The sequence below is a fragment of the Magnolia sinica genome, chromosome 17 (genome assembly GCF_029962835.1).
Source record: "Magnolia sinica isolate HGM2019 chromosome 17, MsV1, whole genome shotgun sequence".
Lineage (NCBI taxonomy): Eukaryota > Viridiplantae > Streptophyta > Magnoliopsida > Magnoliales > Magnoliaceae > Magnolia > Magnolia sinica.
In genome coordinates, this window is record NC_080589.1 from 67,733,973 (window position 1) to 67,758,906 (window position 24,934).

Here is a 24,934-nt window from a genome sequence, read left to right on the forward strand (position 1 = left end):
GGGGTGGAATATCTCTTAACCGATTTTCGTACATTTCTTCAAGGGCATGAAATTATTCATCAGACCACTTGTTCTGATACTCCATAACAAAAAGGGGTGGCTGAGCGAAAAAATCATCATATTGTTGAAACTGCCAACACCCTGATGACAACTATGAGTGTTCCTTGTTCTTTCTAGGCGGAAGCAATATTACATTCCGTCTACTTAATTAACTAGATGCCGACCGAAGTTCTGAAAAGTAAATCTCTTTACTTTGTTCTCACCGGCTTACCTCTTGTATATTTCAGATTTCGTGTTTTTGGTTGTATCTGTTATGTTCACCTGGCTTCACTGAACGTAACAAACTATCTCCAAAATCGGTTAAATGTATGTACTTGGGATTTGGGAAAACTCAGAAGGGTTTTCGATATTATGCTCCGGTTTCTCGTCGTGTTCGGATTTATTTTTCTTGAACACATTGCCTTTCATTCATCTCTTTCTCCTCCGCACACTCCAAACTCTCCTGGTCTAACCGCCTTTCCAGAAATTTCGTTTGCCTCAAGTACTCTCTCTCATCAGTTGCAGGTTTACTCACATCGACCATGTACAGATCCACCACTTATTACTCAACCCAAACATACTGTACTTGTTGCAGATCCCGAACCTACCTCGATACGTCGTTCCGCTCGTGAACATCGAGCGCCTGATCGCTTGATATACTCTATGTCTACCATGAATGCTACTCTGGATACTGTTTTTATTCCTACTTCATACTCTTAGGTAGCCACTCACGATTGTTGGAAGAAGGCTATGGCAGAAGAACTTGAGACATTGGATGATAATCATACGTGGGACATTGTCACTCGACCTACTGACCAACAGCTAATTGGTAGCAAAATGATTTATTCTATTAAGCTCAAGTTTGATGGATCATTGGATCAATACAAGGCTCGACTTGTCGCTCAGAGATACAAACAGGAATACGGAATTGATTATGATGAGACTTTCGCTCCCGTGGCCAAGATGAAAACTGTTCGTACTCTTCTGGCTATATCTTCTGTTCGCTCATGGCCACTCGCTCAGATGGATGTGAAAAATGCCTTTCTTCATGGAGACCTCCAAGAAACCGTATATTTGAGACCTCCTCCTGGCTCTTTAATCCCTGACAATAAGGTATGTCGCCTAAAGAAAGCCCTGTACGGCCTCAAACAGGCACCTCGGGCATGGTTCCAACGCTTTCACAATGTTGTTACGTGTGCTGCCTTTACTCAAAGTGGTCATGACCCATCCTTATTTTTGCACACCACTGCTCACGGAATTGTCATTGTTCTGGTCTATGTTGACGACCTCCTCCTGACTGGTAGTGATGCTACTGGTATTTTAGCTTTAAAGGAAGTTTTGCAATCATTCTTCATGATGAAAGACCTCGGCCATCTAACATACTTTCTTGGACTTCAATTTTTACGTTCCAACCGTGGGATCCTGGTCAGCCAGCATAAATATACCAAAGATCTTCTCGCATTGGCATCACTGACGAATCAGAAGACAGTTCAGACTCCCTTAAAATTTAACATTCACTATGGCCGTGACGATGGTGATCTACTTGCACAGTTTGACCGTTTGGTTGAGAGTCTGGTTTACTTAACTATGACTCGCCCTGATATTGCCTACGCTGTCCAAGTCGTCAGTCAGTTTGTTTCTGCTCCTCGGACTCTTCATATGACTGCGGTGTTGCGCATCCTTCGGTACCTTCATGAAACTCTAGATTGATCCCTGTTCTTCTCCTCCACGGCGATTCTGGACCTTCGTGCTTATTCGGATGCTGATTGGGCCGGTTGCGCTCTCACACAAAGATCTACTACTGGCTATTGTGTCTTTCTCGACACTTCTCTCATCTCTTGAAAGTGTAAGAAGCAGGCCACCGTTTCCAAATCGAGCACAGAAGTCGAGTATCAGGCGATATCCGCTACGTGTAGTGAGCTCGTATGGTTACGTGGACTTGTTTCAGACTTGGCCATTCCTCTATAGAATCCTACTCCACTCTATGTCGATAATCTCAGTGCCATTCAGATTGCCTCTAACCCAGTTTTTCATTAACGGATGAAGCATATTGAAGTTGACTGTCACTATATCCGCGAGAAATTTTAGTTTGGGCTCATTTCTCTTCCACATGTTGCATCCCATGATCAGATTGCCGACATTCTCACCAAGTCCCTCACTTTTACACGTCACTCTTTTCTAGTTGGCAAACTATTACTCGTCGATGACAAGCATTAGTTTGAAGGGGGATGTTAGACAGCTCACATACCTTGTATAACTAGTATACCTTGTATAGTTTATTTCCATAGGTAGAGGATTCTGAGTTTATTGTTTTTCTTGTATAGATAGTTGTAATCTCTATGTATTCAACCCCATTGGGTTATCTCAAAAATAGAAAACATTTTGGCTTCATAGTTTACACATAATATAGTAGTAGTAGTAGCCTTTGACACTTATGTTATACATGCCAGTCTTAAAAATGAATAAAAGAAGGAGAGGACAAAAAATACAAGCGAAAAGGAGAGATTGCAAAACTCATCAAAAGTGTGGATAGTTTTCTAATAGGTCATTCACTTAGCTGGGACCCAGAAATAAACGCATGTCGGGGATAGGGATCTCAACAAGCCCAGTTTGGGTTGGTTTAGGCCCGGATTTTTAACCAGTCAGTCTTTCTCATGGTGCATCAGAGCACTATTATAATTCAAATTATTAGCGAGCCCATGTTGCAGCAGCAACAACAACAATAACAATAACAATAATAATAAATTCTACCAATACGATCCTGATGTGTGTGTGATATCCACTCCTATCATTTCTGCCTACTCATCTTTGGAGGGGAGACCAAAAATAAGGCTGACCCAAAACTCCAATAGTCTACACCACGGGAAAAAAGGGGTCAGATGAATTGCCTATTTCCCTTGCTCACAGGAAGTTCCTATGAACTATGTAGGGTCCACAGAGATGGGCAAGGAAGTTCCTATGAAGCCATGTAGGGCCCACAGAAATTCCCAAGTTCCTCTGGTCAGGAGCTATGTGGGCCCACATATTTTCTTGTGAGAAATCCACCCAGTCCATCGGTTTCTCAAGCTTACAACAGGTCATGAATCCAAAAACGAGTCGGATCCAAAATTCAGGTGGACCATGCCACATGAAACAATGGAGATTGAATGTCCACCATTGGAAACTTTGTGGCCACCACACAAGTAGACTGTAGTGCCCACTGTGATGTTTGGTGACCCTGCTGCTACCTACCTCTGCGGTGTGGCAGGACTGAGTGGCCCACTGATGTATGTGTTTTATTCCCACCGCTCAATTCATTTTGTCATTGGATGACAAATAAAAGTCACTATAGGTCCTAAGAAAGCTTCAACAGTAGACATCATTATCCTTATTATTTCCTGTGGTGTGGTCCATTTGAGCTTTGAACATCATCATTATCCCTTCAATTTTGAGCTTATATCCTAAAATGAGCTGGCAAAATGAATGGACGGTATGGATAAAACACTTACAACACAGTGGCCCCACCGAGTCCTACAACCATGGAAGTGGGTGGTAGCAGGGTCACAATGCAATCGCCATCTCGTTTATCCCAGTGTTAATTACCAGCTAAGTTTTTAGCATTTTGCCTTCGCCCTGCGAAGACCAAAAAAAAAAAAAACCTTAGATTACCAAACTAGACTTCAACATGTATGGATGAACCCATAAAGATAAAAATACTCCTACTTTTTTCAACTGCTTTACTATAAAACTGATGAGTATTTTCATCCAAAATTCTCTTTCCATACTAACAAATTTACTTTGGTGGCATAAGTCTTAAGACGGCCAGAAATAAGAGGCATACAACAGAAGAGCCTACAGTGCTAATTTTTTCTTAATAACCTCGTGAACAGTCTGAATGGCATACAAGCATCATGCCCTGGCTGTGGCCCACTTGTGTTTTGGACCAACCTGATTTTTTGGGCCCACTTCCTACCATGAGCTGGTACACATGGACAGAGTAGATGTCACGCACACATCACACTGCCCTACAAATGTTTTTCATTGCAAGGGCTCCCTGTAGAAAATTCGTGTCCCATCCTACCCTTACAGACACATGTAACTTGTGCCACGGGTGCAAGATCAAGCCATCGATCAGATGGGCAGAAAATGGTAGATATGAAGGCCCAGAGATCTGACGGACCTAAAGTGCACCAAAAGTAGATGGGTGAAAATGATAAGTAGTTCACTTTGCTACGTAACAATGACAGCCACTCAATGAGTGGACCACTTTGATGACCTCCTGATGAATGACTCAGATGTCGCACATGTAGTACACGTTCGCACGTGCGCCAGGGAGGGAATTGTATGATGCTGCCCCATCTTAGTACAGTAGACTCTGGTCTTCGAGTATGATAAATGGACCCTTGTTTCTTGAAAAAGAACATTTGATTTTTGCATTTTGACCGTCCAGTAAATGTTAGCTAATCTGACAGTCGCATATTCAAATAATCATCAATATTGGTTCATGAAAAATCTAAACTAGGATCCATAATTTGGACGGTTCAATTTGAATTACTTGTATGCCACATATGCAAGTTCTACGTGCCTGAGTATTATCTATCACGCTCTGCCAGAGTATCAAAGTATCTCTGATCATATCATTCCTCCTTTCCTCCTGAGCAGAGAGAGAGAGAGAGAGAGAGGGCGAAGGAGAGCGCAGAAAAATCATCAGATCGCCTGAAAATCTCCCGAGTTAGGGCTTCTATTTCTCCCCCAAATCGCACGACATCAATCCCCACATGCAGATCCTTGTCCGTCTGTGATTGACGGTCTCGATTTATCCCGGGGCTTCAATTCCTGTGAACTCCGCATCAGATCCTGAGATAGGGCATCTTCGCCCATGGGTTTCTTCATAACGACCCTGATCTTCATCTTGGCAGGCGTCGTTGCCGCTCTTTCCGTCAGGCTGTGCTGCAACAAGGGCCCTTCCGTCAATCTGTATGTCGACTGCCTCTCTCCAATTTCATTTTATTTCATTTCGTTTTGATTTTTTGAATGCCGAATGCATGAAAAATGACGATTGGCTGATTAATTCTTCGATATGTAAAAGCTGTTTGGCGTAGATTGGTTATCTGGTTGGTAATATCTGTTTGATCGGAAGTGCAACCAGTTCTTCGGTTGATAATTTCGTGCGTGCAAATGTAAAATGATTGACCTGACAAGCGGTACGTGTGGAACCCGTTTTATGGTGATCAGAATCGTTCACATGGTCGCCCCTGTGATGGATGGGGGATACGCGGGAAATCTCGCCTGTCAGATGATACTAACTTTCTGATTGATCTCCTGTGAAACTTGGACCGTCAGTTGTGATTGTTCAATTTCAGCAGATGTCGAGGATCATCTGATAGGGAGCATATTTCTCATGATGGGGCCCACCAACTTAACAGCTTTTGTTTAGTGAAACGTGGGCTCCTTCTCATATCACTAATGGGTGAAAGAAAAGAAGGCATTTCTTTGACTTAGAATCATGCTGGGGCGCACCAACTTAACAGCTTTTGTGGCATAGATTGGATCTTATTAGTTTTGCAGTTATTTGATTTAGCATCTCAAATGCTGATGAAAATTATCGTAATTGCAATAAGGATATTGAAACCTCTGTTTTCTAATTATGTTTATTTTTTTATATCATTGTGGGTTTGATGGGCTGGGTTTGTTTGGTATCATCCATAACTCTGTAGTTTTTGAACAAACAGATGCATGACAAAATTCGCATTCAGTTTATGTTTGTGGCCTGCCTGATGCGTGGACCAGTGTGATTTTTATATACGGTCATCTTCACGTTGCCATTCACCTTAAAAATTGTTCAGATGCTCCAAACACTTGCCAGGTTGGCACCTAGGCTGCATGTGGAGAGGAGGGCATGTTGATCTGGCTAACGTCAATCCAAATTGGTGGCATTCTACCAATCTGCCAATTACAGTTGTATTCATTAGAAATGCCATGCTAGTGGAACTGGACCAAGTTGGTGCCATTCTACCAATTTAGGGAGGGAACGGTTTGCAATAGGGCTGAAAGTCGGGTGGGTTCAGCCCGACATTGGGTTGGGTTCGGGCAGGATGTATCAGGTTTGGTCTCGGGCTTGGGCTATACAAACACCAACCCAATAAAACTTGGGTCAGGCTCGGGTTGAGGTCTCAAGTTGCCCAACCCAACCCGAACCAGATTCATATATAAGTTACTTATAAATTATAATTGAGTGCAGATCGTCTGTGTTGAAAGCACAGGAAATTCCAATGCCGTCAAGTTTCATTGTTCCACTTCATTTCCAATGACTCAAACTAGCAGGATACACCATATTTCTCTCTCCCAAATAATTGCATGCTACACAACACGACTTTAAAGGAGTAGTTGTCCTATATTTTAGCTTGTTCGTTTAGAAAAATTGAAGTTACTTTACGATAAATAACTACATATATAATTAATAAAATCATAGGTACAAAAAATAAGAAGTGTATTGAAAATATAATAGACTAATGTAATAACAAAAATATTAGCATGTATCCACCTGACCAACCCGACCGAGCATGCTTGGGTTGAGAATTCCCAACCCGAGGTTGGGTTTGGCTGGGTTGGGTTGGGTTAGGTTAGGGTTGACGTATAGGAACTTTGGGTTGTGCTAGGGTTGAGCACCAACCCAACCCACCCAACTTTCAGCCCTAGTTTGCAAGGTGTGAAGAGAGGGATGAGGGAGTGGTTTGCAAGATGTGGAGAGAAGGGTGAGGGAGTGGTATGCAAGATGTGGAGAAAAGGGTGAGGGACTGGTTTGTAAGATGTGGAGAGAGGGGTGAGGGATTGATTTGCAAGATGTGGAAAGGGTTGGAATGCTATATGAGTGGAACTGAAGAGAGGTTTGCAATGTATGGAGAGAGGAGCATGGAATTATTTCATTTTCTGGTCAGAGAGAACAATGTTTTGTAGGATGTGGAGAGAGAGGGTGGGGAAGTGGCTTCTTTTTTCTTTTTCTTTTTTTTTTTTGAATGATAACTGGACTTTTTTTTTTGTTTGAAAGATGATCACTGAGAATATATTAAAAAGAGGAGAGAAAAGGGGGGGAAGAGATACAAAAGTAGAGGAGGATAGGGAGAGCATCAAGAAGGCGGTCAACACCTAAACTCCAAGAAAGAGGAAATCTACATCTTTCATGCCTACAACGTAGACAACCCACTCAATCAAAAGTCGCTTAGCCTTGCTGGCGATAACCGAAACCGAGTTAGAAAATATCTCTGAAGCATCTATTGTTTCTTTCTTCCCAAACCGACCACCAAATGACAATGATTGCCATGCACCAGATCTGCGTCTTCTGTTTTCCGATACTAATCCCGTGCCAAGCATTGAGAAGAAGGCTTTCCGAACCATGGAAGCACCACTCTAAATTAAAATGGGTGAGGAATTCTGACCAGATTGAAGAGATAAACGGGCAGAAAAGAAGAAGATGATCGACCGTTTCTTCGTTTTTCATGCAGTAGAGACATATATTAACGATGGGCATGCCCCTTTTTCTCATATTATCGATCATGAGGATCTTTTTGGCCCCCAACAACCAAGCAAAAGCTACGTGTTTAGGGGGGACAAGGTATTTCCAGAATTTGAAGGGAGGGTGTATCGGGGGGGTACCCGTGGCCCAGTTGATAATAAAAAGACTTGACTGAGAATTTGCCGGATTTATTTGCCTTCCAGTATGGCAACCCAAACTCAAAGAAGAAAATCAAACTAAAAATCTCCCATGGAATTAGAATAAGAGGCCCATTCAATAAAAAATGCTCTCGCCCTGGAAGACAGGCTTTGAAATATTGTTGAAGCATCTGGCATGTCTTTCCTCCCACAAGGCCCACCAGACTGACAAGATGGACATATTCCACAAACTTGTTTTGCCCTTCCCTACCCTCACTTCAAGCCAAGAGAAGAGGAAAGAGTCTACCGAATCCGGGGAAAACCACACCATTTGGAACCGAGAGAGGGAGTTCGTCCATAAAGTCCCCACAAATGGGCATGAACAAACAAATGATCCACCATATCCTCGTCATGCATACATAACAAACATGTACTGGGGAGCAGTATATTTCTTTTGCGGAGATTATCAATAGTGCGGACTTTTTTTCCTTCCAATAAGCCACCCAAAGGTTACGATCTTGGGGTGAACGTTGTAGCGCCAAACTCCTCTAAACGTCCCCAAGCCAATTGGGGGGGCACGAGGCTAGGCCATACCCCCCGAACGGGAGAAGCAGTCCGCCATCGATGCTGAAGGATTCAGAGCCAAACGGAGTTAACTCGGGAAGTCCCTCTTCAGAGGAAAATCCCTCACCTAAGTGTCTTTCCAAAACCTGATGCTATTTCCATTCCCCAAGGAATAGGCCACTCCCCTCTAAAATCCTCCTCAACTAACAAGACTCCTTTCCACAAGGCGGATGCCCTATAGGTAGAAGAGTCCCTTGTCCACTGCGCCCCCTCCGAGCAACCATACATACTTTTAATGACACTTTTCCACAGCTCATCCACTTCTTCCCCAAATATTTACCACCATTTTCCGAGAAGCGCTCGATTCATAGCTTTCAACTCCTTAATACCCACCCCACCTTCTTCATAAGGCTTGTACACCTCTTTCGATTTAAACAAATGGATTTTTTTTCTTTTCTTTCGCCCTTGCCATAAAAAATCCCTCCTCGACTTCTCCAGTCTCTCCAACACCGAAGACGAGCACTTGAAAGGGACATGAAATACACTGGAAGATTGGACAAAGCTGCTTTAATGAGAGTAATACAGCCCCCTAGGGAAATATGTCTTAATTGCCATTTAGCGAGCATTCTTTCGAACCTTTCAACCACCTTATCCCACTAATGCTTAGGAGGCTTCCCCATGCATAATGGAAGTCCCACAAACAAAGCTAGAAGAGAACTGGCCGCACACCCAAAGAAATCTGCTAACTGTTCTACTTCCTCCATATCCATCGGAACTCCATATAGCTTGCTCTTGGCTAAATTTACTTTGAGCCCCGAAATCGCTTCAAGGCATCAGATTGTGGTTCTCATCCTATCCACCTCCTCTAGAATAGCGTCACAAAAGAGTACAGTATCATCTGCGAACTGCAAGTACAATATAGGATGGGAGACATTCCCCTCTACTCTAAAACCATTAAAGAATCCTTCTTCCTAACCCTTTGAGAGCATTCCCCCTAGCACTTCCACGACCAACAGAAAGAGGAAAGGAGATAAGGGGTCATCTTGACGCAAGCCTCTGGAGCTTCTGAAAAATCCTTTAGGAGATCCATTAAGAAGAATGGAAAAGCGAGCCAATCCAATGCATTCTAAAATCCAGGAGCACCACTTCTCACCACATCCTAACTGCTACATCATATAAGAGAGGAACTCCCAATCGATGTGGTCGTAATCTTTCTTGATATCCAACTTGCAAGCGACTCCTTTTAGGCCCCTTTTAAATCTTGAATGGAGACATTCATGGGCTATCAAAGCATTGTCCAATATTTGCCTCCGTGGAACAAAGGCACTTTGGTTGTCGGAGATTACACTTCCTATCACCTTCTGAAGACGAGAAGCCAAGACCTTGGCCAAAATTTTGTACGGCCCTCCTATCAAACTTCTCTGCTTGAAATCCCTTAGAGATTCTGCACCTGACATCTTAGGAACAAGAGCAATGAAGGAGGCCCTGAACTCCCTTGACAAGCGACCTCTCACATGGAATTCTGCCATAAAATGCATAGGGCGTGTTTGGCTGGGCGCATTAGAGTGGAGTAGATGGGATGGAATACGATTTAAGGTAATTGATGGACTGTCAGTGATTGTCCATTGATTCCATTGGATTGCAATAGTCGAGGATGGGGAAGGAAGCATGTTTGGATGGGTCATGGGATTGAGTAATGCTTCAGTGATAAACGATGGTAGTGTTTGGAAAATGCACTGTTTATTGGTACTCCCATGCGGACGGCAATAGCTCGCTTTGAAAGGAATCAATCCAGATAAAAGATGGAAAGATAAGCAGTCTGGATATTGAAACCGAAGAATGCTCTCATTTGATTGGAAAAAAAAAATAAAAAATCTTAAAAAACAGAGAAAAATAAAATAAATAATAAAGAAAACCCACTTCCAGAGCACATATGAGCTAGTTCTCAGGGGAAAAATCATAAGAAGATCCAGAACTTTCACTCAAAAAACTCCGTTCTTTGGAAACCAAGATCTCCATGTACTCATCCTCCGTCTCTAAAAGACCCAAATCTTCAATGTATAGAAATCTCTCGTTTTCTTCTTCTTCATCATCATCATCAAAACAAGCTTCTTCCTAGTATAGAAGGTTGGAGAGTAATACAGAGGCGTGGCGCGCTTGTGACTAGAAGAAAACTGTCCAAACCGTGAAATCCGCTAGGTAATCTGCATCTGTTCCAAGCCCTACATAAAACATACAATTTTGTGGGGCCCACCATGTTGTATATGTAAAATCCACTCCGTCTATCAGGTTTTATCATGGATTTTAGGCTACACGGTCAAATATCAGATGAACCCACCACTCAGATAAGCCACACGACGTGGAACAATGGGAATAATATGCCAACTGTAGATTTGCGTGTGGGGCCATCATGGTTTATATCGTTCATCGAACCCGTTAATCAGGTGTAAATCACCGGAATCAAAAAAATATAAAATTCAACCTCATATAAAACTCAGACGGGTCACAACGTGTGAGCTTAGTAGTTTTATATTGTTCCCATTTTTATGGCCTATATTTGCTCTTCTTTCAGCTTATCTTCTATATGTATGGTCAAAATAATGCTTATCGCCTAACGGACGGAGTGGATTTAACATATAGACATGGTGGACCCCATAGATCTTGGGTCTTTTAACCAATGACCTATCCCGAATCCCACACAGTCTTGAGGGATGGGTGATATCTGCACCTGGGATTTGCCTAATCCCCTGGGTAGCCAGTTGATTTTACGAGGCCGGCTGCAGCTGAAGTACCATTGCCTTCCCAAACACACTGCTGGATGGAATACAACATCATAACCCACTTAATACGGTACAATTCCATCCACCCCGTCTGGCCAAACACGCCCATAATGTCCGCTTTAACAACATCCCAGAAAGTTTGGAAGAAAGACATCGAAAAACTGTCCGGACTTGGGTGGGGCAGTGGCTTTGAATTAGGGGAGTTCTTTGATTTTCTAGCAGAATGTGATGCTTGACATGTAGGCACTCTGGAATTGTATACACGGCCCACATTAACCCAAATTATACTGGCTAATTTGTAGGATCCACTGTTGATAGGTCTTAATCCCAAAATAAGATTGGTTGGATCCACTGTTGGTAGGTCTTAATACCAAAATGAGATTGGTTGAACAATTCTAACCTGTGCTTAGTGCAGACATGTTTTCTAAATTAGGACTATTGAACTTTTTCATTTCAACCGTAATGTACATCCACATACAATTTATTTTGATGGCTGTTGGCCAAAAGCATGGTTTTGAATGTCGGTATTGTATTAGCCAATACGGCCATATCATATCTGTATCAGCCTGATTTGCTATGCAATATGGGGCCGAAACAGCCCACCCAAAAATGGGTCGTATTGGCCCGTATCGGTCCGCACTGGCTGATATAGAGCGTATCAGCACCGATACGGGTCCGATATGCCCAATATAGGTTGATACGCCCACAAGTGCCCAAATTGGAACTTTTTTTCCCCAATTTTCTGTAATTTTTCTTTTTCTTTTTTCATTTAAACCTGGAGGATGCTTAAAAAGATCATTTTAGACTTGATCTAGGCCTATTTTGGGGATAACAACAAAATATTTGAGTGGGATTCAATGAATTGAAGCAGAATGACTATGGGAAAAATTGGAAAGAAGGGCCACCATCCACTTTTTTCCGTGTTTAGACAACATTCTTATGAAAGAATGGTCTGATACACCATTAGAAACATGTCCAAAGAAGAAGAAGAAGAAGAAGAAAAAAAAGAAAGAAAGAAAGATTCTTGAATATCTCGTTTCCCCCCTTTTTCCACATATTTTTCATAATTCTTTGGCTTAAAATTTTTTGACTACTACTGACCAATATCGATATGCAATGCCTGTATCATATCATTTTTTGGCTGGGTCGATATGCCCCTCGATGCTGATATTCATAACCATGGTCAAGAGTACCGACTGCTGAAATACCTTTTCTAGCTTCCAGTTTGTATTCATGCAGCAACCATACTTCTAATTTGTATTCATGACCAACAACATGACTGTTGTTATTAATTTCCAACATCCAATGGAAAACCCATTAAAAATGAAAAAAATAGAAGCAGTATTGTTGTTGGACATTCCAAAATTTACTGTTATATAAGCAGTTTTTATTTATCTGCGAATGTTTGATTCTTTTTCCGCTGATGCAGGTTGCACTTAACGTTGGTCATTACTGCAACGGTTTGTTGTTGGATGATGTAAGTTCTCATCATATTTTCATATATCAACTTATTATTGAAACTATTAAATTTTCCGAACGTTTGAAGCTTCAAATTATTCAGTGGCCATTCTACAGAGCCAGAGATCTCTGTACATTCCAATATCTCTGTAAATTTTCTTTTGTTTCCTTGCTAAGTGGCACTGCAAGTATATAAATTAGTTGCTCACCAATTTCCGAATATTTCAGTCTGCACGACGATCAGATGTAAAGTGGAAACTGTTCCATGAACTATTCACATAAAAAGTTACCGGCGGCTATGGAAAGAGAGAGGAATTTTGACTGTCTTGGTGAATTTGACCAATTAAAATTTCCCCTTAACGGGCTCTCTTTTTCAATAATAGGTTATCCTTGTCTAAACTATTTGGGGTCAGCTTCATGCATCATGTTTCACCAGTATATCCTACCTGAGGCACAATCATCAGCAAGTGAACGGTATTAACTTATCATATGCGATTAAAACAAAGCAGTGCTGACATGCTAAAAAGCGAAAGCCCTTGGGTAAACCAGATAGTGTTATGTCATCCTCTAATTCTAGATATCTATGTACCTGTTTCAGATAATTAGATAAGGATAAAGGATCCTCTAATTCTAGATACTTTTCTAACTATCTTGTATTCCTTCCCTCCCTCTCTTCCTGATACTTTAAACTTCAAAGCTACCCTACTCATTTAACAACAATCTTTGGGAAAGTTTGTGATTAGGCACGGGATGGGATTCAATGGGGAAAGAAGGTATTTTGGTATTTCGTATTCTAGCATATGAGGAGACTTAAATGGTCATGTAGGAAAAGAAGGTAAAGGATATGAGAGCATACATGGAAGATATGGTTTTGAGAGAAGAAATGTGATGAGGGCACTATCTTTAATTTCATTGTGGCATACAATCTAGCTTGCAAGCACATACTCGAAAAAGAGAGATGAACATTCTTAATTAACTTTCAAAATTGGATCATATACAAACCAAACATATTTCTCTCTACTTAAGATAAAAACAATGATCAATATGTAAGGATTGCAAGGTTATTATAGGAAAGAGTTTGGTCATGCAACAAAAGTTAATGATTAGGGATGTTTACATTAACAGATGAAGGAAAGGGAGTGAAATTAATAGATGTCCAAAAAATAGGTGATGGCATTTAAACAAAGAGAACAGTATTATTTAGAAATAAATTGATGGAAGAAGGAAAGTGTAATGCCAAGGAAGAAGTGAATGTTATATGGAACAAAATGGCTGAGAGCATTAGGAAAGTGGCAAAAAGTATTTTAGGAGTATTTAGAGAATAAAGCCAATCATATAAGGAAACTTGGTAGTGAAATGATGAGGTACAAAAAGCTATTAACAGAAAACGCTCATGTTTCAAAGCCTGACAAGGAGCTAGAAACATTGGAAAATTTGAAAAATATAGAAATGCCAAAAAGATTGCTAAAGAAGTAGTAAGTGAGACTAAACTTAAGGCTTATGATGATCTTTATAATAGATCGATATCTAGAAAAGGTAAAAACGATGTCTTTGAACTTGCAAAAATGAGAGAGAGGAAGGGTAGGGACTTATATCGTGTTTGATGCATTAAGAGTGATAACCAAAGGTACTAATAAAGGACACTGTCACACTGACATTAATGAAAGGTAGAGAAGCTATTTTTCGAATTTGTTAAATGACAACCACTCTAAGAGCATAGGGATAGAAGGAACCATAAACTCAAATGATGTCTTAGACCATAGATACTGTCGTAGGATTAAGATATCTGAAGTGAAAGAAGCTTTGAGAAAGATGAATACAAGAAAGGCCTGGAAGTGTATAGGAGATACTAGGTTGGTTTAGTTAACAAAGTGTTCAACAAAATTTTAAGATCGTTTACGTGGCTGGTTGGTAGAAACAGATCCTTATGATTGATAACCTGTGTAAAAGATCTATGGTGCTCCCCAATGTGTGCCTTCTCTGTTTGGATGCTGAGGAATCTGTCGACCATCTCTTTATTCATTGTTCTTTCTTCTGGTTTGTTTGGTCCGACATCCTTAGATCTGAGAGTAAGTGCTAGGTCACGCCGAGTTTGATAGAATGCCTCTTCCATTCTTGGCATTCTAGTGGTGGTGACTCCCTTGGGACTGCTAGATGGAGGCTAGCTTTGCTCACCCTTCTATGGTCTGTTTGGTTCGAGCAACAACTGTTGCTTCTGTAATCTTAAGGGCTCTGAGTTAGCAGTTTGTAGTCGAGTTAATTCATTTGTAAAGGATTGGGCTCCTTAGTTTCCTCTTAGGGTAGGTTGGTGGGGCCAAGTCCCTTGTATCTTCTTTCTAGTCCTAGGTTTTTGCCTTTTCTTCCTTTTCTTGTTCTTGTATAGTTTTAAGCTTTAGTTTTTCGTTTCTCTGTCTTTTCCTTTTCTTTCTCCTTTTTTGGTTTTTTCTTCCTACCTTGTGCCTTCAATAAATTGCACATCTTTCAAGAAAAAAAAAGAACACTATTGTAAGATTGAAGAATATGCTAGATGAATGGGATAAAGTACCGTGGTATCTATTTATAAAAATAAGGGAGATGTATAGAGCTGCACTAACTATCATGGGTTAAACTTATGAGCCATACTATGAAACTTTGGGAGAGAATGATTGAGCAAAGGCTAAGGCATGAGATGAATGTATTAGAAAATCAATTTGTTTTCATGCTTGGGTGTTCTACCCTTGAAGCTATTTTTTTACTTGGACAATTGATGGACAAAATATAGGAAGAGAAGGAAGGATCCCCACATGGCCTTTATTGACTTAGAGAAAGCATATGATAGGGTCTCTAGCGAGTTAATATAGTGGTGTTGGGAAAGAAAAGAGTTTTAAGAGGATATATTGACATGATTAAGGATGTGTATGAGGGAGCGGTAACAAACGTGAGAACCACTAGTGGAAAGACAAGTGAGTTCCCAATTACCGTAGGCTTGCACTTGCACTAGGGGTTGTGATGCAGGACATGAAAATTAAATATGATATGCAAGATTTCAGGCTGTAGATCATAGTAATTTTAGAATAATGACAAAAATTCCACATCTCCCATAAAGTCAAGCATTCAACAAGGGTCCAAGCCTACACATGTTAGGGCTGGATTAATTAAAAATTATGGACCAAACAATGCTCAAAGAGAGTAGATTCATCCACACATGCAAATGATTATTCCCCAATCCAAGGGATTCACATATTTCAATTCGGGAAAACCTAGGGTTGCAAAAGTGGAATAGAACTGGGGATTTAGGATTATCTAGGGTTAGGGTTAGGGAAATCAGGTGAGAGAGGAGTGAAAGATAGGAAAGAGAGAACCTGTAATCAATCCACGTGTGGACAACAGGCTGGCCTGACGGACGTGCGTAGATTACTGCCCACACGTGTATATGGCCCATGAACCCAAAAAGGGCCAACTAGGGGTTGATCGGCTAGGGATGGGCCACCCACACACCAAGTTTCAAAGCGATCGGATGACTGGGTTGAGCACGGTGCTCCACCGAAGTTTCAACCCTCCTGCAGGGCCTGATTTTGAAAATCTGTTGTAGAGAAGAATTGATTGCCAATAAAGGTGAATTTGAAGATTGGATAGCTGTAAGAGGGGGAATATTGAGGGTAGGAGATGGGGCCGATTTGGGATGAGTGTGACTTCACACCACGGTAGTTAGCCCATCGAAGAAGGGAGGGTTTTGCACCCAATTAGATTACCACAACTCAGAGAATTAGAGAAGCAAGAAATTGCAGAATTTTATTAATAATCTTCATTGAAAAAAAAACCTACAAGGGGTTGCCTATTTATAAGAAAAACCTATACCTCAAAAGCCGCGCCATGTGCGCACCCTATTACTTGAAGATGAACAAAAATAACAACTAATCAAAGCAATTTAAACCGTCCATGATATCCTTAATAACAATAATAAGCAAAACTCAAAGTCTTAGATCATCTAGAACAGTGGGCCATGATCATGAGATTCAATGGTGGGATCCACATGACGATCGGGTCCACTCCAAGGAACCAAAACACAGTCTTTTAACTAGGAGGCCCTCCATAGATGTCGTCATCGATCCAAATCGATAGTGGGGCCCTCCTTGCGTACATGCATGGGGGGCGTACATGTGCCCGAAATGTCCCTATCAACTCTCCCCGGCTGCAAAGATTTCGCCACTGGTGAAACAAAACTCCTAAACTGCTCCAAAATGTCAGGATCAACTCGTTTAAGCTCCTCCTCAGTGAGTCACGTACTATCTGAAGTTGGGCGTAACTTCCACTTAACCAAGTTTTTTTTTTTTTTTGAATGGTCTAGAATATCCTCTATCTCCTCTCTGGGTGTGGGAAGGGTAGGTATGGGAGGCAGAGGCTGAGAAGAAGGGTCGGGGAGAGGTCATGGATTAAAGGAAAGGTTTGGGGAATCAGGATGGTTAGGCAAAAAGCTGGACAATGTATCAAGGGTCTCCTGAAAAGCAACTAGTTCCTCCACATTGAATGTGGAACTAATTCCCATGGAAGGTGAAAGATCTACCACATACGCATTGAGACCATTTCGTTTTATAATTTTGAATGATTTAGCGCTACGCGCGTGTAATTCACGAACAACTCCCTAAGGGTACCGCTCTGACCTGATGCGGACCATCACAGAGTCCCCTACATTGAATTCCTTAAACATTTATGCTGGTCTACAGAAAGTTTGTAATGTTCATTACTAGTAGTGATCTTTTGTCTGATTTCTTGATTCAATGAATGAATGTGATGTGCAAAAGACTGTGCAAACTCTGATGGCCTATGAGACAGTGACATAGGGACAAGAACAATAGGCTTCCTAAGTTTATAACCAATAACAACTTCAAAAGGACTTAAACCTGTGAACCTATTGACAGAACTATTAAGTGCAAACTCAGCTATAGGTAGTACGGTGTCCCATGTCCTGGTATACCTCCCCACTAAACATCTGAACAAACTCCCTAAGCTCCTATTGACCACCTCAGTCTGACCATCGGTCTGAGGGTGGTAGGCAGAAGAAAATTGGAGCTTAGTATTCATCATATGCCATAGTATCTTCCAAAAATAACTCATGAATCGCACGTCACAGTCAGACACTATGGTTTTTGGTAACCCTTGAAGTTTGACGACCTCACTAAAGAACAGCTTGGCAACATGAGATGCATCAGAGGTTTAGAACAAGGAATGAAGTGGGCCATTTTAGAAAAATTGTTCACGACAACAAATATAGAATCATGTTTCCGAATAGTCTTGGGGAGCCCAAGTACGAAGTCCATGCTGATGTCCTGCCAAGGGATGAATGGAATTGGCAAAGGTGTTTATAGTCCCGTATTTTGTTTTTTCTGTTTTGCCAGTTGACAAGTACGACATTACTTTATAATTTTGGCCACATCTCGCTTGAGGCTTGACCAATAGAATCTATCCTCTACTAGGGCAATCGTCTGGTCTCGACCAAAATGACCCGCGACCCCTCCTGAACGTAAATCCCATACAAGAAAATCGCGGAGGGAGGTGCGCGGTATGCATAAGTGATCGCCCCTAAACAGATATCCGTCTAAAATCAAGTACTCACTGCTAGCCCCTGACGGACTCTCTAACAACGATGCCTACACAACTCCAAAATCTGGGCACTCAGAATAATCCTCCTTGACACGCTCGAGGTTTGTGACTTCGACACTCATGAAATTGAGTAACGCGACTCGACGACTTAATGCGTCGGCAGGCTTATTCTCTACAGCGGCCTTGTACTTAAGCACAAAAGTGTACTCTTAAAGGAATTAGACCCACTTGACGTGCCTAAGGTTTAATTTCTTCTGTGAGTTTAGATATCTCAAGGCCTCGTGATCTGAGAATAAGAATTCTTACGGCAATAGAAAATGATGTTAGTTGCGCAGTAATTGCACTACCGCATAGAGTTCTTTGTCATAGGTGGAATATTTTTGCTTCGCCTCAGTCAATTTCTCACTAAAAACCCTTCCTGACTAAGTACTCCTATGCTGACTCCTAACGCGTTACATGCGACTTAAAAAACTTTCAAAAAATCCGGAAGTCGCATGACTGGAGCTTCGGTCATCTTGACCTTTATCTCCTTTGAAGGCTTTCGAGGCTGCCTTCGTTCATTGAAACTCTCCATTTTTAATGCAATCCGTGATAGGAGCCATAATGGAACTGAAGCCTCGAATGAACCGCCTATAGAAGGTGGCCAAGTCGTGAAAGCTGCGAACCTCGTGAATATTGCGGGGTTCAGGACAATTGACAATGGCTTTGACCTTCTCGGGATCTGCCAATATACCCTCAGCTGACACAACAAAACTTAAGAAGATAACACTACTAGACATAAAAGCACACTTCTTTAGGTTGGCGTACAATTTCTCGGCTCTAAGAATCTCACAGACCTGCCTCAAATCGCTGAGGTGTTGTTCCTTGGTCATGCTATAAATTAAGATATCATCAAAGTAGACGACCAGGAACTTCCCCATGAAGGGTCTCAACACTTGGGTCATCACACGAATGAAAGTACTTAGGGCATTAGTCAGCCCAAAAGGCATGACTAACCACTCGTATAGCCCATCCTTTGTCTTGAAAGCCGTCTTCCACTCATCACCAGGGCGTACACGGATTTGGTGATAACCACTTTTGAGGTCAATTTTTGAGGAGATAGTAGCATCGGCCATCATATCCAACATGTCATCAAGACATGATATAGGAAACCGATACTTGACTGTGATTTTGTTGATGACCCTACTATCAACACATATCCTCCATGTGCCATCCTTAGGTGTAAGAAGGGAGGGCACGGCACACGGGCTTATGCTTTGTCGAATGAAACCCTTTTCTAGGAGCTCATCAATATGTCTCTTCAACTTTGCATGCTCCTTTAGGTTTATTCTGTAATGAGGGAGGTTTGGTGGAGTCACCCCAGGGACTAAATCAATGACATGCTGTATATCCCTCATGGGGGAAGCTCATCTGGTAGATCTTTAGGAAAGACATCACGAAACTCGTCCACTACCTAAATGGCCTCAATGGGTAACTCTACATTAGCCTCTGGTGCACTTTCCCTAGCCACAAGAGCGTAAACTACTGAGTCCGATTCAGTCTCTCACTCAAAGTCCTTGGCGTTTAGAATATGGAGAGACTGACTTTGACTTCGATCCCTTCAATTCTTTTGAGCTATTCACACCACTCTATGTGGTGGACTCCTTTCCAGTCGTGTTCTTAGGCGGAAATAGGTTTAGCTTGACTTTCTTGCCCTCAAACCAGAATGTACACACATTCGAACGACCAAATATGGTGACATCCTTGTCATAGAGCCAAGGCCTACCCTAAATAATATGACTAACATCCATACGAACAACATCACACCAAAGTATGTCTTTATATGATATAAACTGAATAGGGACAAGACAACGGTGCGAGACTGGAATGGAAGTTTCATCAACCCAAGACACTCTACAGGGTTGAGGATGGGCTTCAAGCCTTAAGCCCAAATGGCTCACAGTGCTAGTTGATGCCACGTTGGCACAACTACCATTATTCACGATCATCTTATAGCTGTTTTCATCACATTTTGCATAATTATAGAAGATCGTGTTGCGGCGCCGGTCATTGGTATTCTTGGCTTGAGCAAAGGCACAATGCACAACCACGAGGGTCGCAGACTCTTGCGTTCCCTAGGAGTTTCTGCTTGCTCATATTTTTGGCCTTTGCCGTCACTTTTTGGGGAGACTACATCTACTTGCCCATCAATAAGGAACACCTTAGTGTCCTCTTTCGTGTCACACTGGTGGGCAAAGTGACCAAACCCCTGACATCTAAAACACCTAGTTACTTCACTTTTGCGCGAACTAGACCCAACAACCTCTTTACCCTTATCATCCCTGAGCCTAGACTGAGAACCACTGGAAGGCTTGTGTTGATATCTAATGTTGGGCTTAGTCCCAGAAGGGTTGGCCTTAGTGTCAGAATCACGAAACTCAAACCGCCTTCCCACAGACGCTTTGAGGTATTGCTCGACTTCTAACACTACTTGATACATCTGTTCAAGAGTGTATATGTCCTTGGCGAGCAACTCTCTCCTAATGTCAGAGCGGAAGCCCGACTTAAATCGAGCAAGAGTGAGTACGGGGTCCTCATCAACTTCACTTCGGGTTAAGTACTTTTCGAACTTCTCAATGTATTCAGCAACCCTCATGGAACCTTGTCGAAGAGACTGCCATTCCTCAACCAACTTCAAGTGATAAGAGAAAGGGAGATATTTTTCCTTAAGAGTTTCTTTCATTTCTTCCCAATGGACTATTGGGGGCTCCCTCGACCTTTCTTTCTTTCGCTCTACAGTAGCCCAAAAACTCTTTGCTTGGTCCACAAACTTCATCTTGGAGAATCGGATTCGACGAGCATCCGACATGTCATATCACTCAAAATAGTGGTCTATATCCGCCAACCAATATAGAAAAGCCTTAGGGTCTAAGTGGCCATCAAACGTAGAGACCTCTACTCTAACTCCCTTGAGGAGTTGTGCATTTGGGTCATAATAATCATGATGCCCCTCGCGGTGTGGGTGCATGAGTACACACCCATGACCAGTTCCTTGGCCACCTCCATTCCTTGGTCTATCCTTCTGACCACCTGCCTCAGATTGGGCATCTTCCCCAATGGTGGGGTTTGTCCGGGCGAAGGTCTCTAATTGGGTAACGCGCACATTAAGTTGTTCAAAGCGTTGGTCAATACGTTGTTTCAAGCGCTTACCCAAAGACTCAAACTGTCGGGTTATATTCATTGATTCTTGCAATTGCTCAATGTTTAGTGTAGAGTGCAAACCAAAACCACGACCAGTATATGTAGGCATATAACTACTCACTCAACTCAAAGACCCTCTAACACAACTATATACACCTAAATGAGACTTTATGATCCTATTGGACTCTATATGAGGGAAACTACACAATGCTACTAAAATTCCAGCAACCTAACTGCCCAAAGAGTGTCAACAGAAAATTCAGCAGCCCCTAATGTGAATGATGAGTCCTAAACAGCCCTATATGATGAGATTTAATGCAAATTAAACGTGAGTAGACTAAACCCTAAACATGCAATGCAATCCCTTATGAAAAACCTAAGCTTTGATAGCAAATTTGATGCATGTCATGAAAATTAAATATGATATGCAAGATTTCAAGCTGTAAATCACCCTAATTTTAGAACAATCACAAAAATTCCACATCACACATAAAGTCAAGCATTCAATAAGGGGAATCTACAAGGGTCCAAGCTTACACATGCTAGGGCTGGATCAATTAAAAATTATGGACCAAACAATGCTCAAAGGAGAGTAGATTCATCCACACATGCAAATGATTATTCCCCAATCCAATGTATTCAAATGTTTCAATTCGGGAAAACCTGGGGTTGCAAAAGTGGAATAGAACTGAGAATTTAGGATTATCTAGGGATAGGGTTAGGGAAATAAGGTGAGAAAAGAGTGAAAGAGATAAGAGAGAGAACCTGTAATCAGTCCACGTGTGGACAGCAGGCTGGCTTAACGCACGTGCGTGGATTGCTGCCCGCACGTGTGTAGGGCCCACGAACCAAAAAAGGGCTAACTAGGGGTTGGTCGGCCAGGGATGGGCCACCCACACACTAAGTTTCAGAGCGATCAGATGACTAGGTTGAGCACGGTGCTCCGCCGAAGTTTCAGCCCTCCTGCAAGGCCTAATTCTGAAAATTTGCTGTAGAGAAGGATTGGCTGCAAAATAAAGGTGGATTTGAAGATTGGATGGCTGTGGGAGAAGATGAATATTGAGGGTAGGAGATGGGGCTGATTTGGGATGAGTGTGGCTTTGCACCATGGTAGTTAGCCCATCAAAGAAGGGAGGGTTTCGTACCCAATTAGATTTCCACAGCTCAGAGCATTAGAGCAGCAAGAAAACGCAGAATTTTATTAATAATCTTCATTGAGAAAAAACCTATAAGGGGTTGCCTATTTATAAGAAAAACCTGTACCCCGAAAGTCGTGCCATGTGCGCACCCTATTACTTGGGGACGAAGTAACAAAAATAACAACCAATCAAAGAATTTAAACCATCCATGATATTCCTAATAACAATAATAAGCAAAAAAAGTACTAGATCATTTAGAGTAGTGAGCCACGATAATGAGATCCAATGGTGGGATCCACATGACGATCAGGTCCACTCCAAGGAACCAAAATACGATCTTCTAACTAGGAGGCCCTCCATAGATGTCGTCGTCGATCTAGATCGATGGTGGGGCCCTCCTCCTTGCGTACGTGCGTAGGGGGGGCGTACATATGCGTGAGATGTCCCCATCAGGTTGTCATGGAGCTTGTACCTTTTCGTACTGGTTATGTGGTCGTCATGGAACCTGTGCATTTTCACATTGGTTATGGACAAGCTAATGAGCATGGTATTCCAAAACGGTTGCGTAACAGTTGTTGTGGAAAAATTAACCTGTAATGGCCCATAACGATCCTATAACGGCTGTAATGGCGCTGCAACAGGGCCAAAATGGGTTTTCCCCCCCCCCAAAAAAAAAAAAAAAAAAAAAAAACAACAACAACAATGTAACAGCCGTTATGGCCCATATCTTAATGGTAACGGTGGTGGTTGTCACAGCCACCATTTTCATTATGGAATACCTTGCAATCAAGGCATTTTTAGGAAGAGATCCCATGGTGTATGTTGTTTGCAGATGACATGGTTTTGATTGACAGAACTAGGGAGGGCATAAACATGAAACTAGATTTATGGAGGGGTGCTTTAAAATCTGAAGGATTTAAAATTAGTTAGACTAAAAAAGAGTATATAGAGTGCAATTTTAGTAACAATAGGAGTGGAAGCGAGGAATTGATTAAGAATGTTGACAACAAAGTTTTCTAAAATGACTACTTTTGATACACTGGGTCAATTCTTCATGAGAGCGAAGAGATTGAGAAGAATGTAGCCCATAGAATTCAAGATGGGTGGAAGAAATGGAGATGTGCCTCTGGAATTTTTATGGGATCATCGTGTACACTCAAACTAAAGGGAAAGTTTATAGGATAGTTATAAGACCAGCCATGCTTTTTGGGATATAATGTTGGGTAATTAAGAGAACATGTTCATAGGATGAGTGTAGTTGAAATGAGGATGTTGACATGGATGAGTGACAAGATGAGGGCGGAGAGAATTGAAAATCAATGAATTCAAGGTAACTTAGGAGTAGGACCAGTAGGTAATAAGATGAGGGAACATAGACTTGTGGTATGAAATTCTGGAAGACAACTGATCACATGCAACCTGTTGTAGGCTTAACTACGAGCATTTTGCTCCTGAAAATATATGATCTTGCAAGGGAAAAATTGTAGACAGTTCCCAAGGCATAAGAAAAGGGGCTGTAGCATACAACTGGTTGTAGGTGAACTGTCATCTTTTAGAATGTCTTACAATCAAAAACTTGATTTACAAACAGTTTTTATTTATTTATTTATTTCCCTCTTATAGTGTCCAGAACAGTGACATATTGCTGATATTTTGGAAGTCTCGTGATAGTATCTCAAGAAATGCACGGAACAATTATTATCACGAGATTTTCACTATCTTGACTGATTTTTAAAATTTGCATTTATCGTAATATGAACAAGAAAAGTTTTATTAAGGAATTCAATATATACTTGTATATTTAATTTTTTAATCTATTTAATAACTCACGATAAATATTTTTAAATATTCTTTTGATTTGTTTGCCAGATTTTCCTGATAATTTCGTGAGAAAACCTCAAAATTTGAAAATCTCCCTAGAAATTTCTGGGAAATTGCTGAGAATGAGATTTGTCACCATGGCCTGGGATTCTTGGCATTTTTTAGACATCTGCGTTGTATGTGCACATGTGCTTGTTTTTCCTCTCTACTATTTTAGAAGGGGAAAAGAAGAACTGAAATTCATATACTAGGGGATTTCCTGTTACAATTTGTTTCTGAGCTTGCTTTTCCTTTCTTTCTTTGTTAGGTGGGCCATCGTATATCTTGCGCAACTCAATCCACTAATTGTTCCGATCCTCAACGAAGGGGAGTGAGGCATTAATTGAAGCGTTGCAGAACCTTCCAATGTTCCTTGAGGTAGTCAAAAACATGCACAAACTGTCACCGAAAATCCCAGCAAATTCAGTGCTAGAAACGTCGTTTCTGATGTTTCTGCATGGTATGGTGTTGATCTCTGTGTGCTCAACTGAGACTGCTCTTTTAACCCTTTGACCATCGCTAGGATTTACTGTGGTTGTTACATTGAGATAAAATAAATTCCATTGTTGAAATGAGATGAACCGAGAAAAAAAAAAACTCTCTCTCTCTCTCTCTCCCCTGCAGGATCCAAACCATGTTTAGGGTCGGGCGTGACTGGGTGGTTGGCACATGTGTCAAATGAGGGCCGTCATTGGTGATTTTATA

At 41.5% G+C, this 24,934-nt stretch overlaps 1 protein-coding gene across 1 annotated transcript; it reads left to right on the forward strand.

Annotated features, from left to right (window-relative positions):
* Positions 1-4,644: 4,644 nt before the first annotated feature.
* Positions 4,645-24,840, forward strand: LOC131231213 (V-type proton ATPase subunit e1). The gene is made up of 3 exons (XM_058227331.1): positions 4,645-4,995; positions 12,442-12,489; positions 24,498-24,840. The coding sequence occupies exons 1-3, from the start codon at positions 4,898-4,900 to the stop codon at positions 24,562-24,564; spliced, it is 213 nt and encodes a 70-aa protein (XP_058083314.1). The 5' UTR covers positions 4,645-4,897; the 3' UTR covers positions 24,565-24,840.
* The last annotated feature ends 94 nt before the right edge of the window (positions 24,841-24,934 follow it).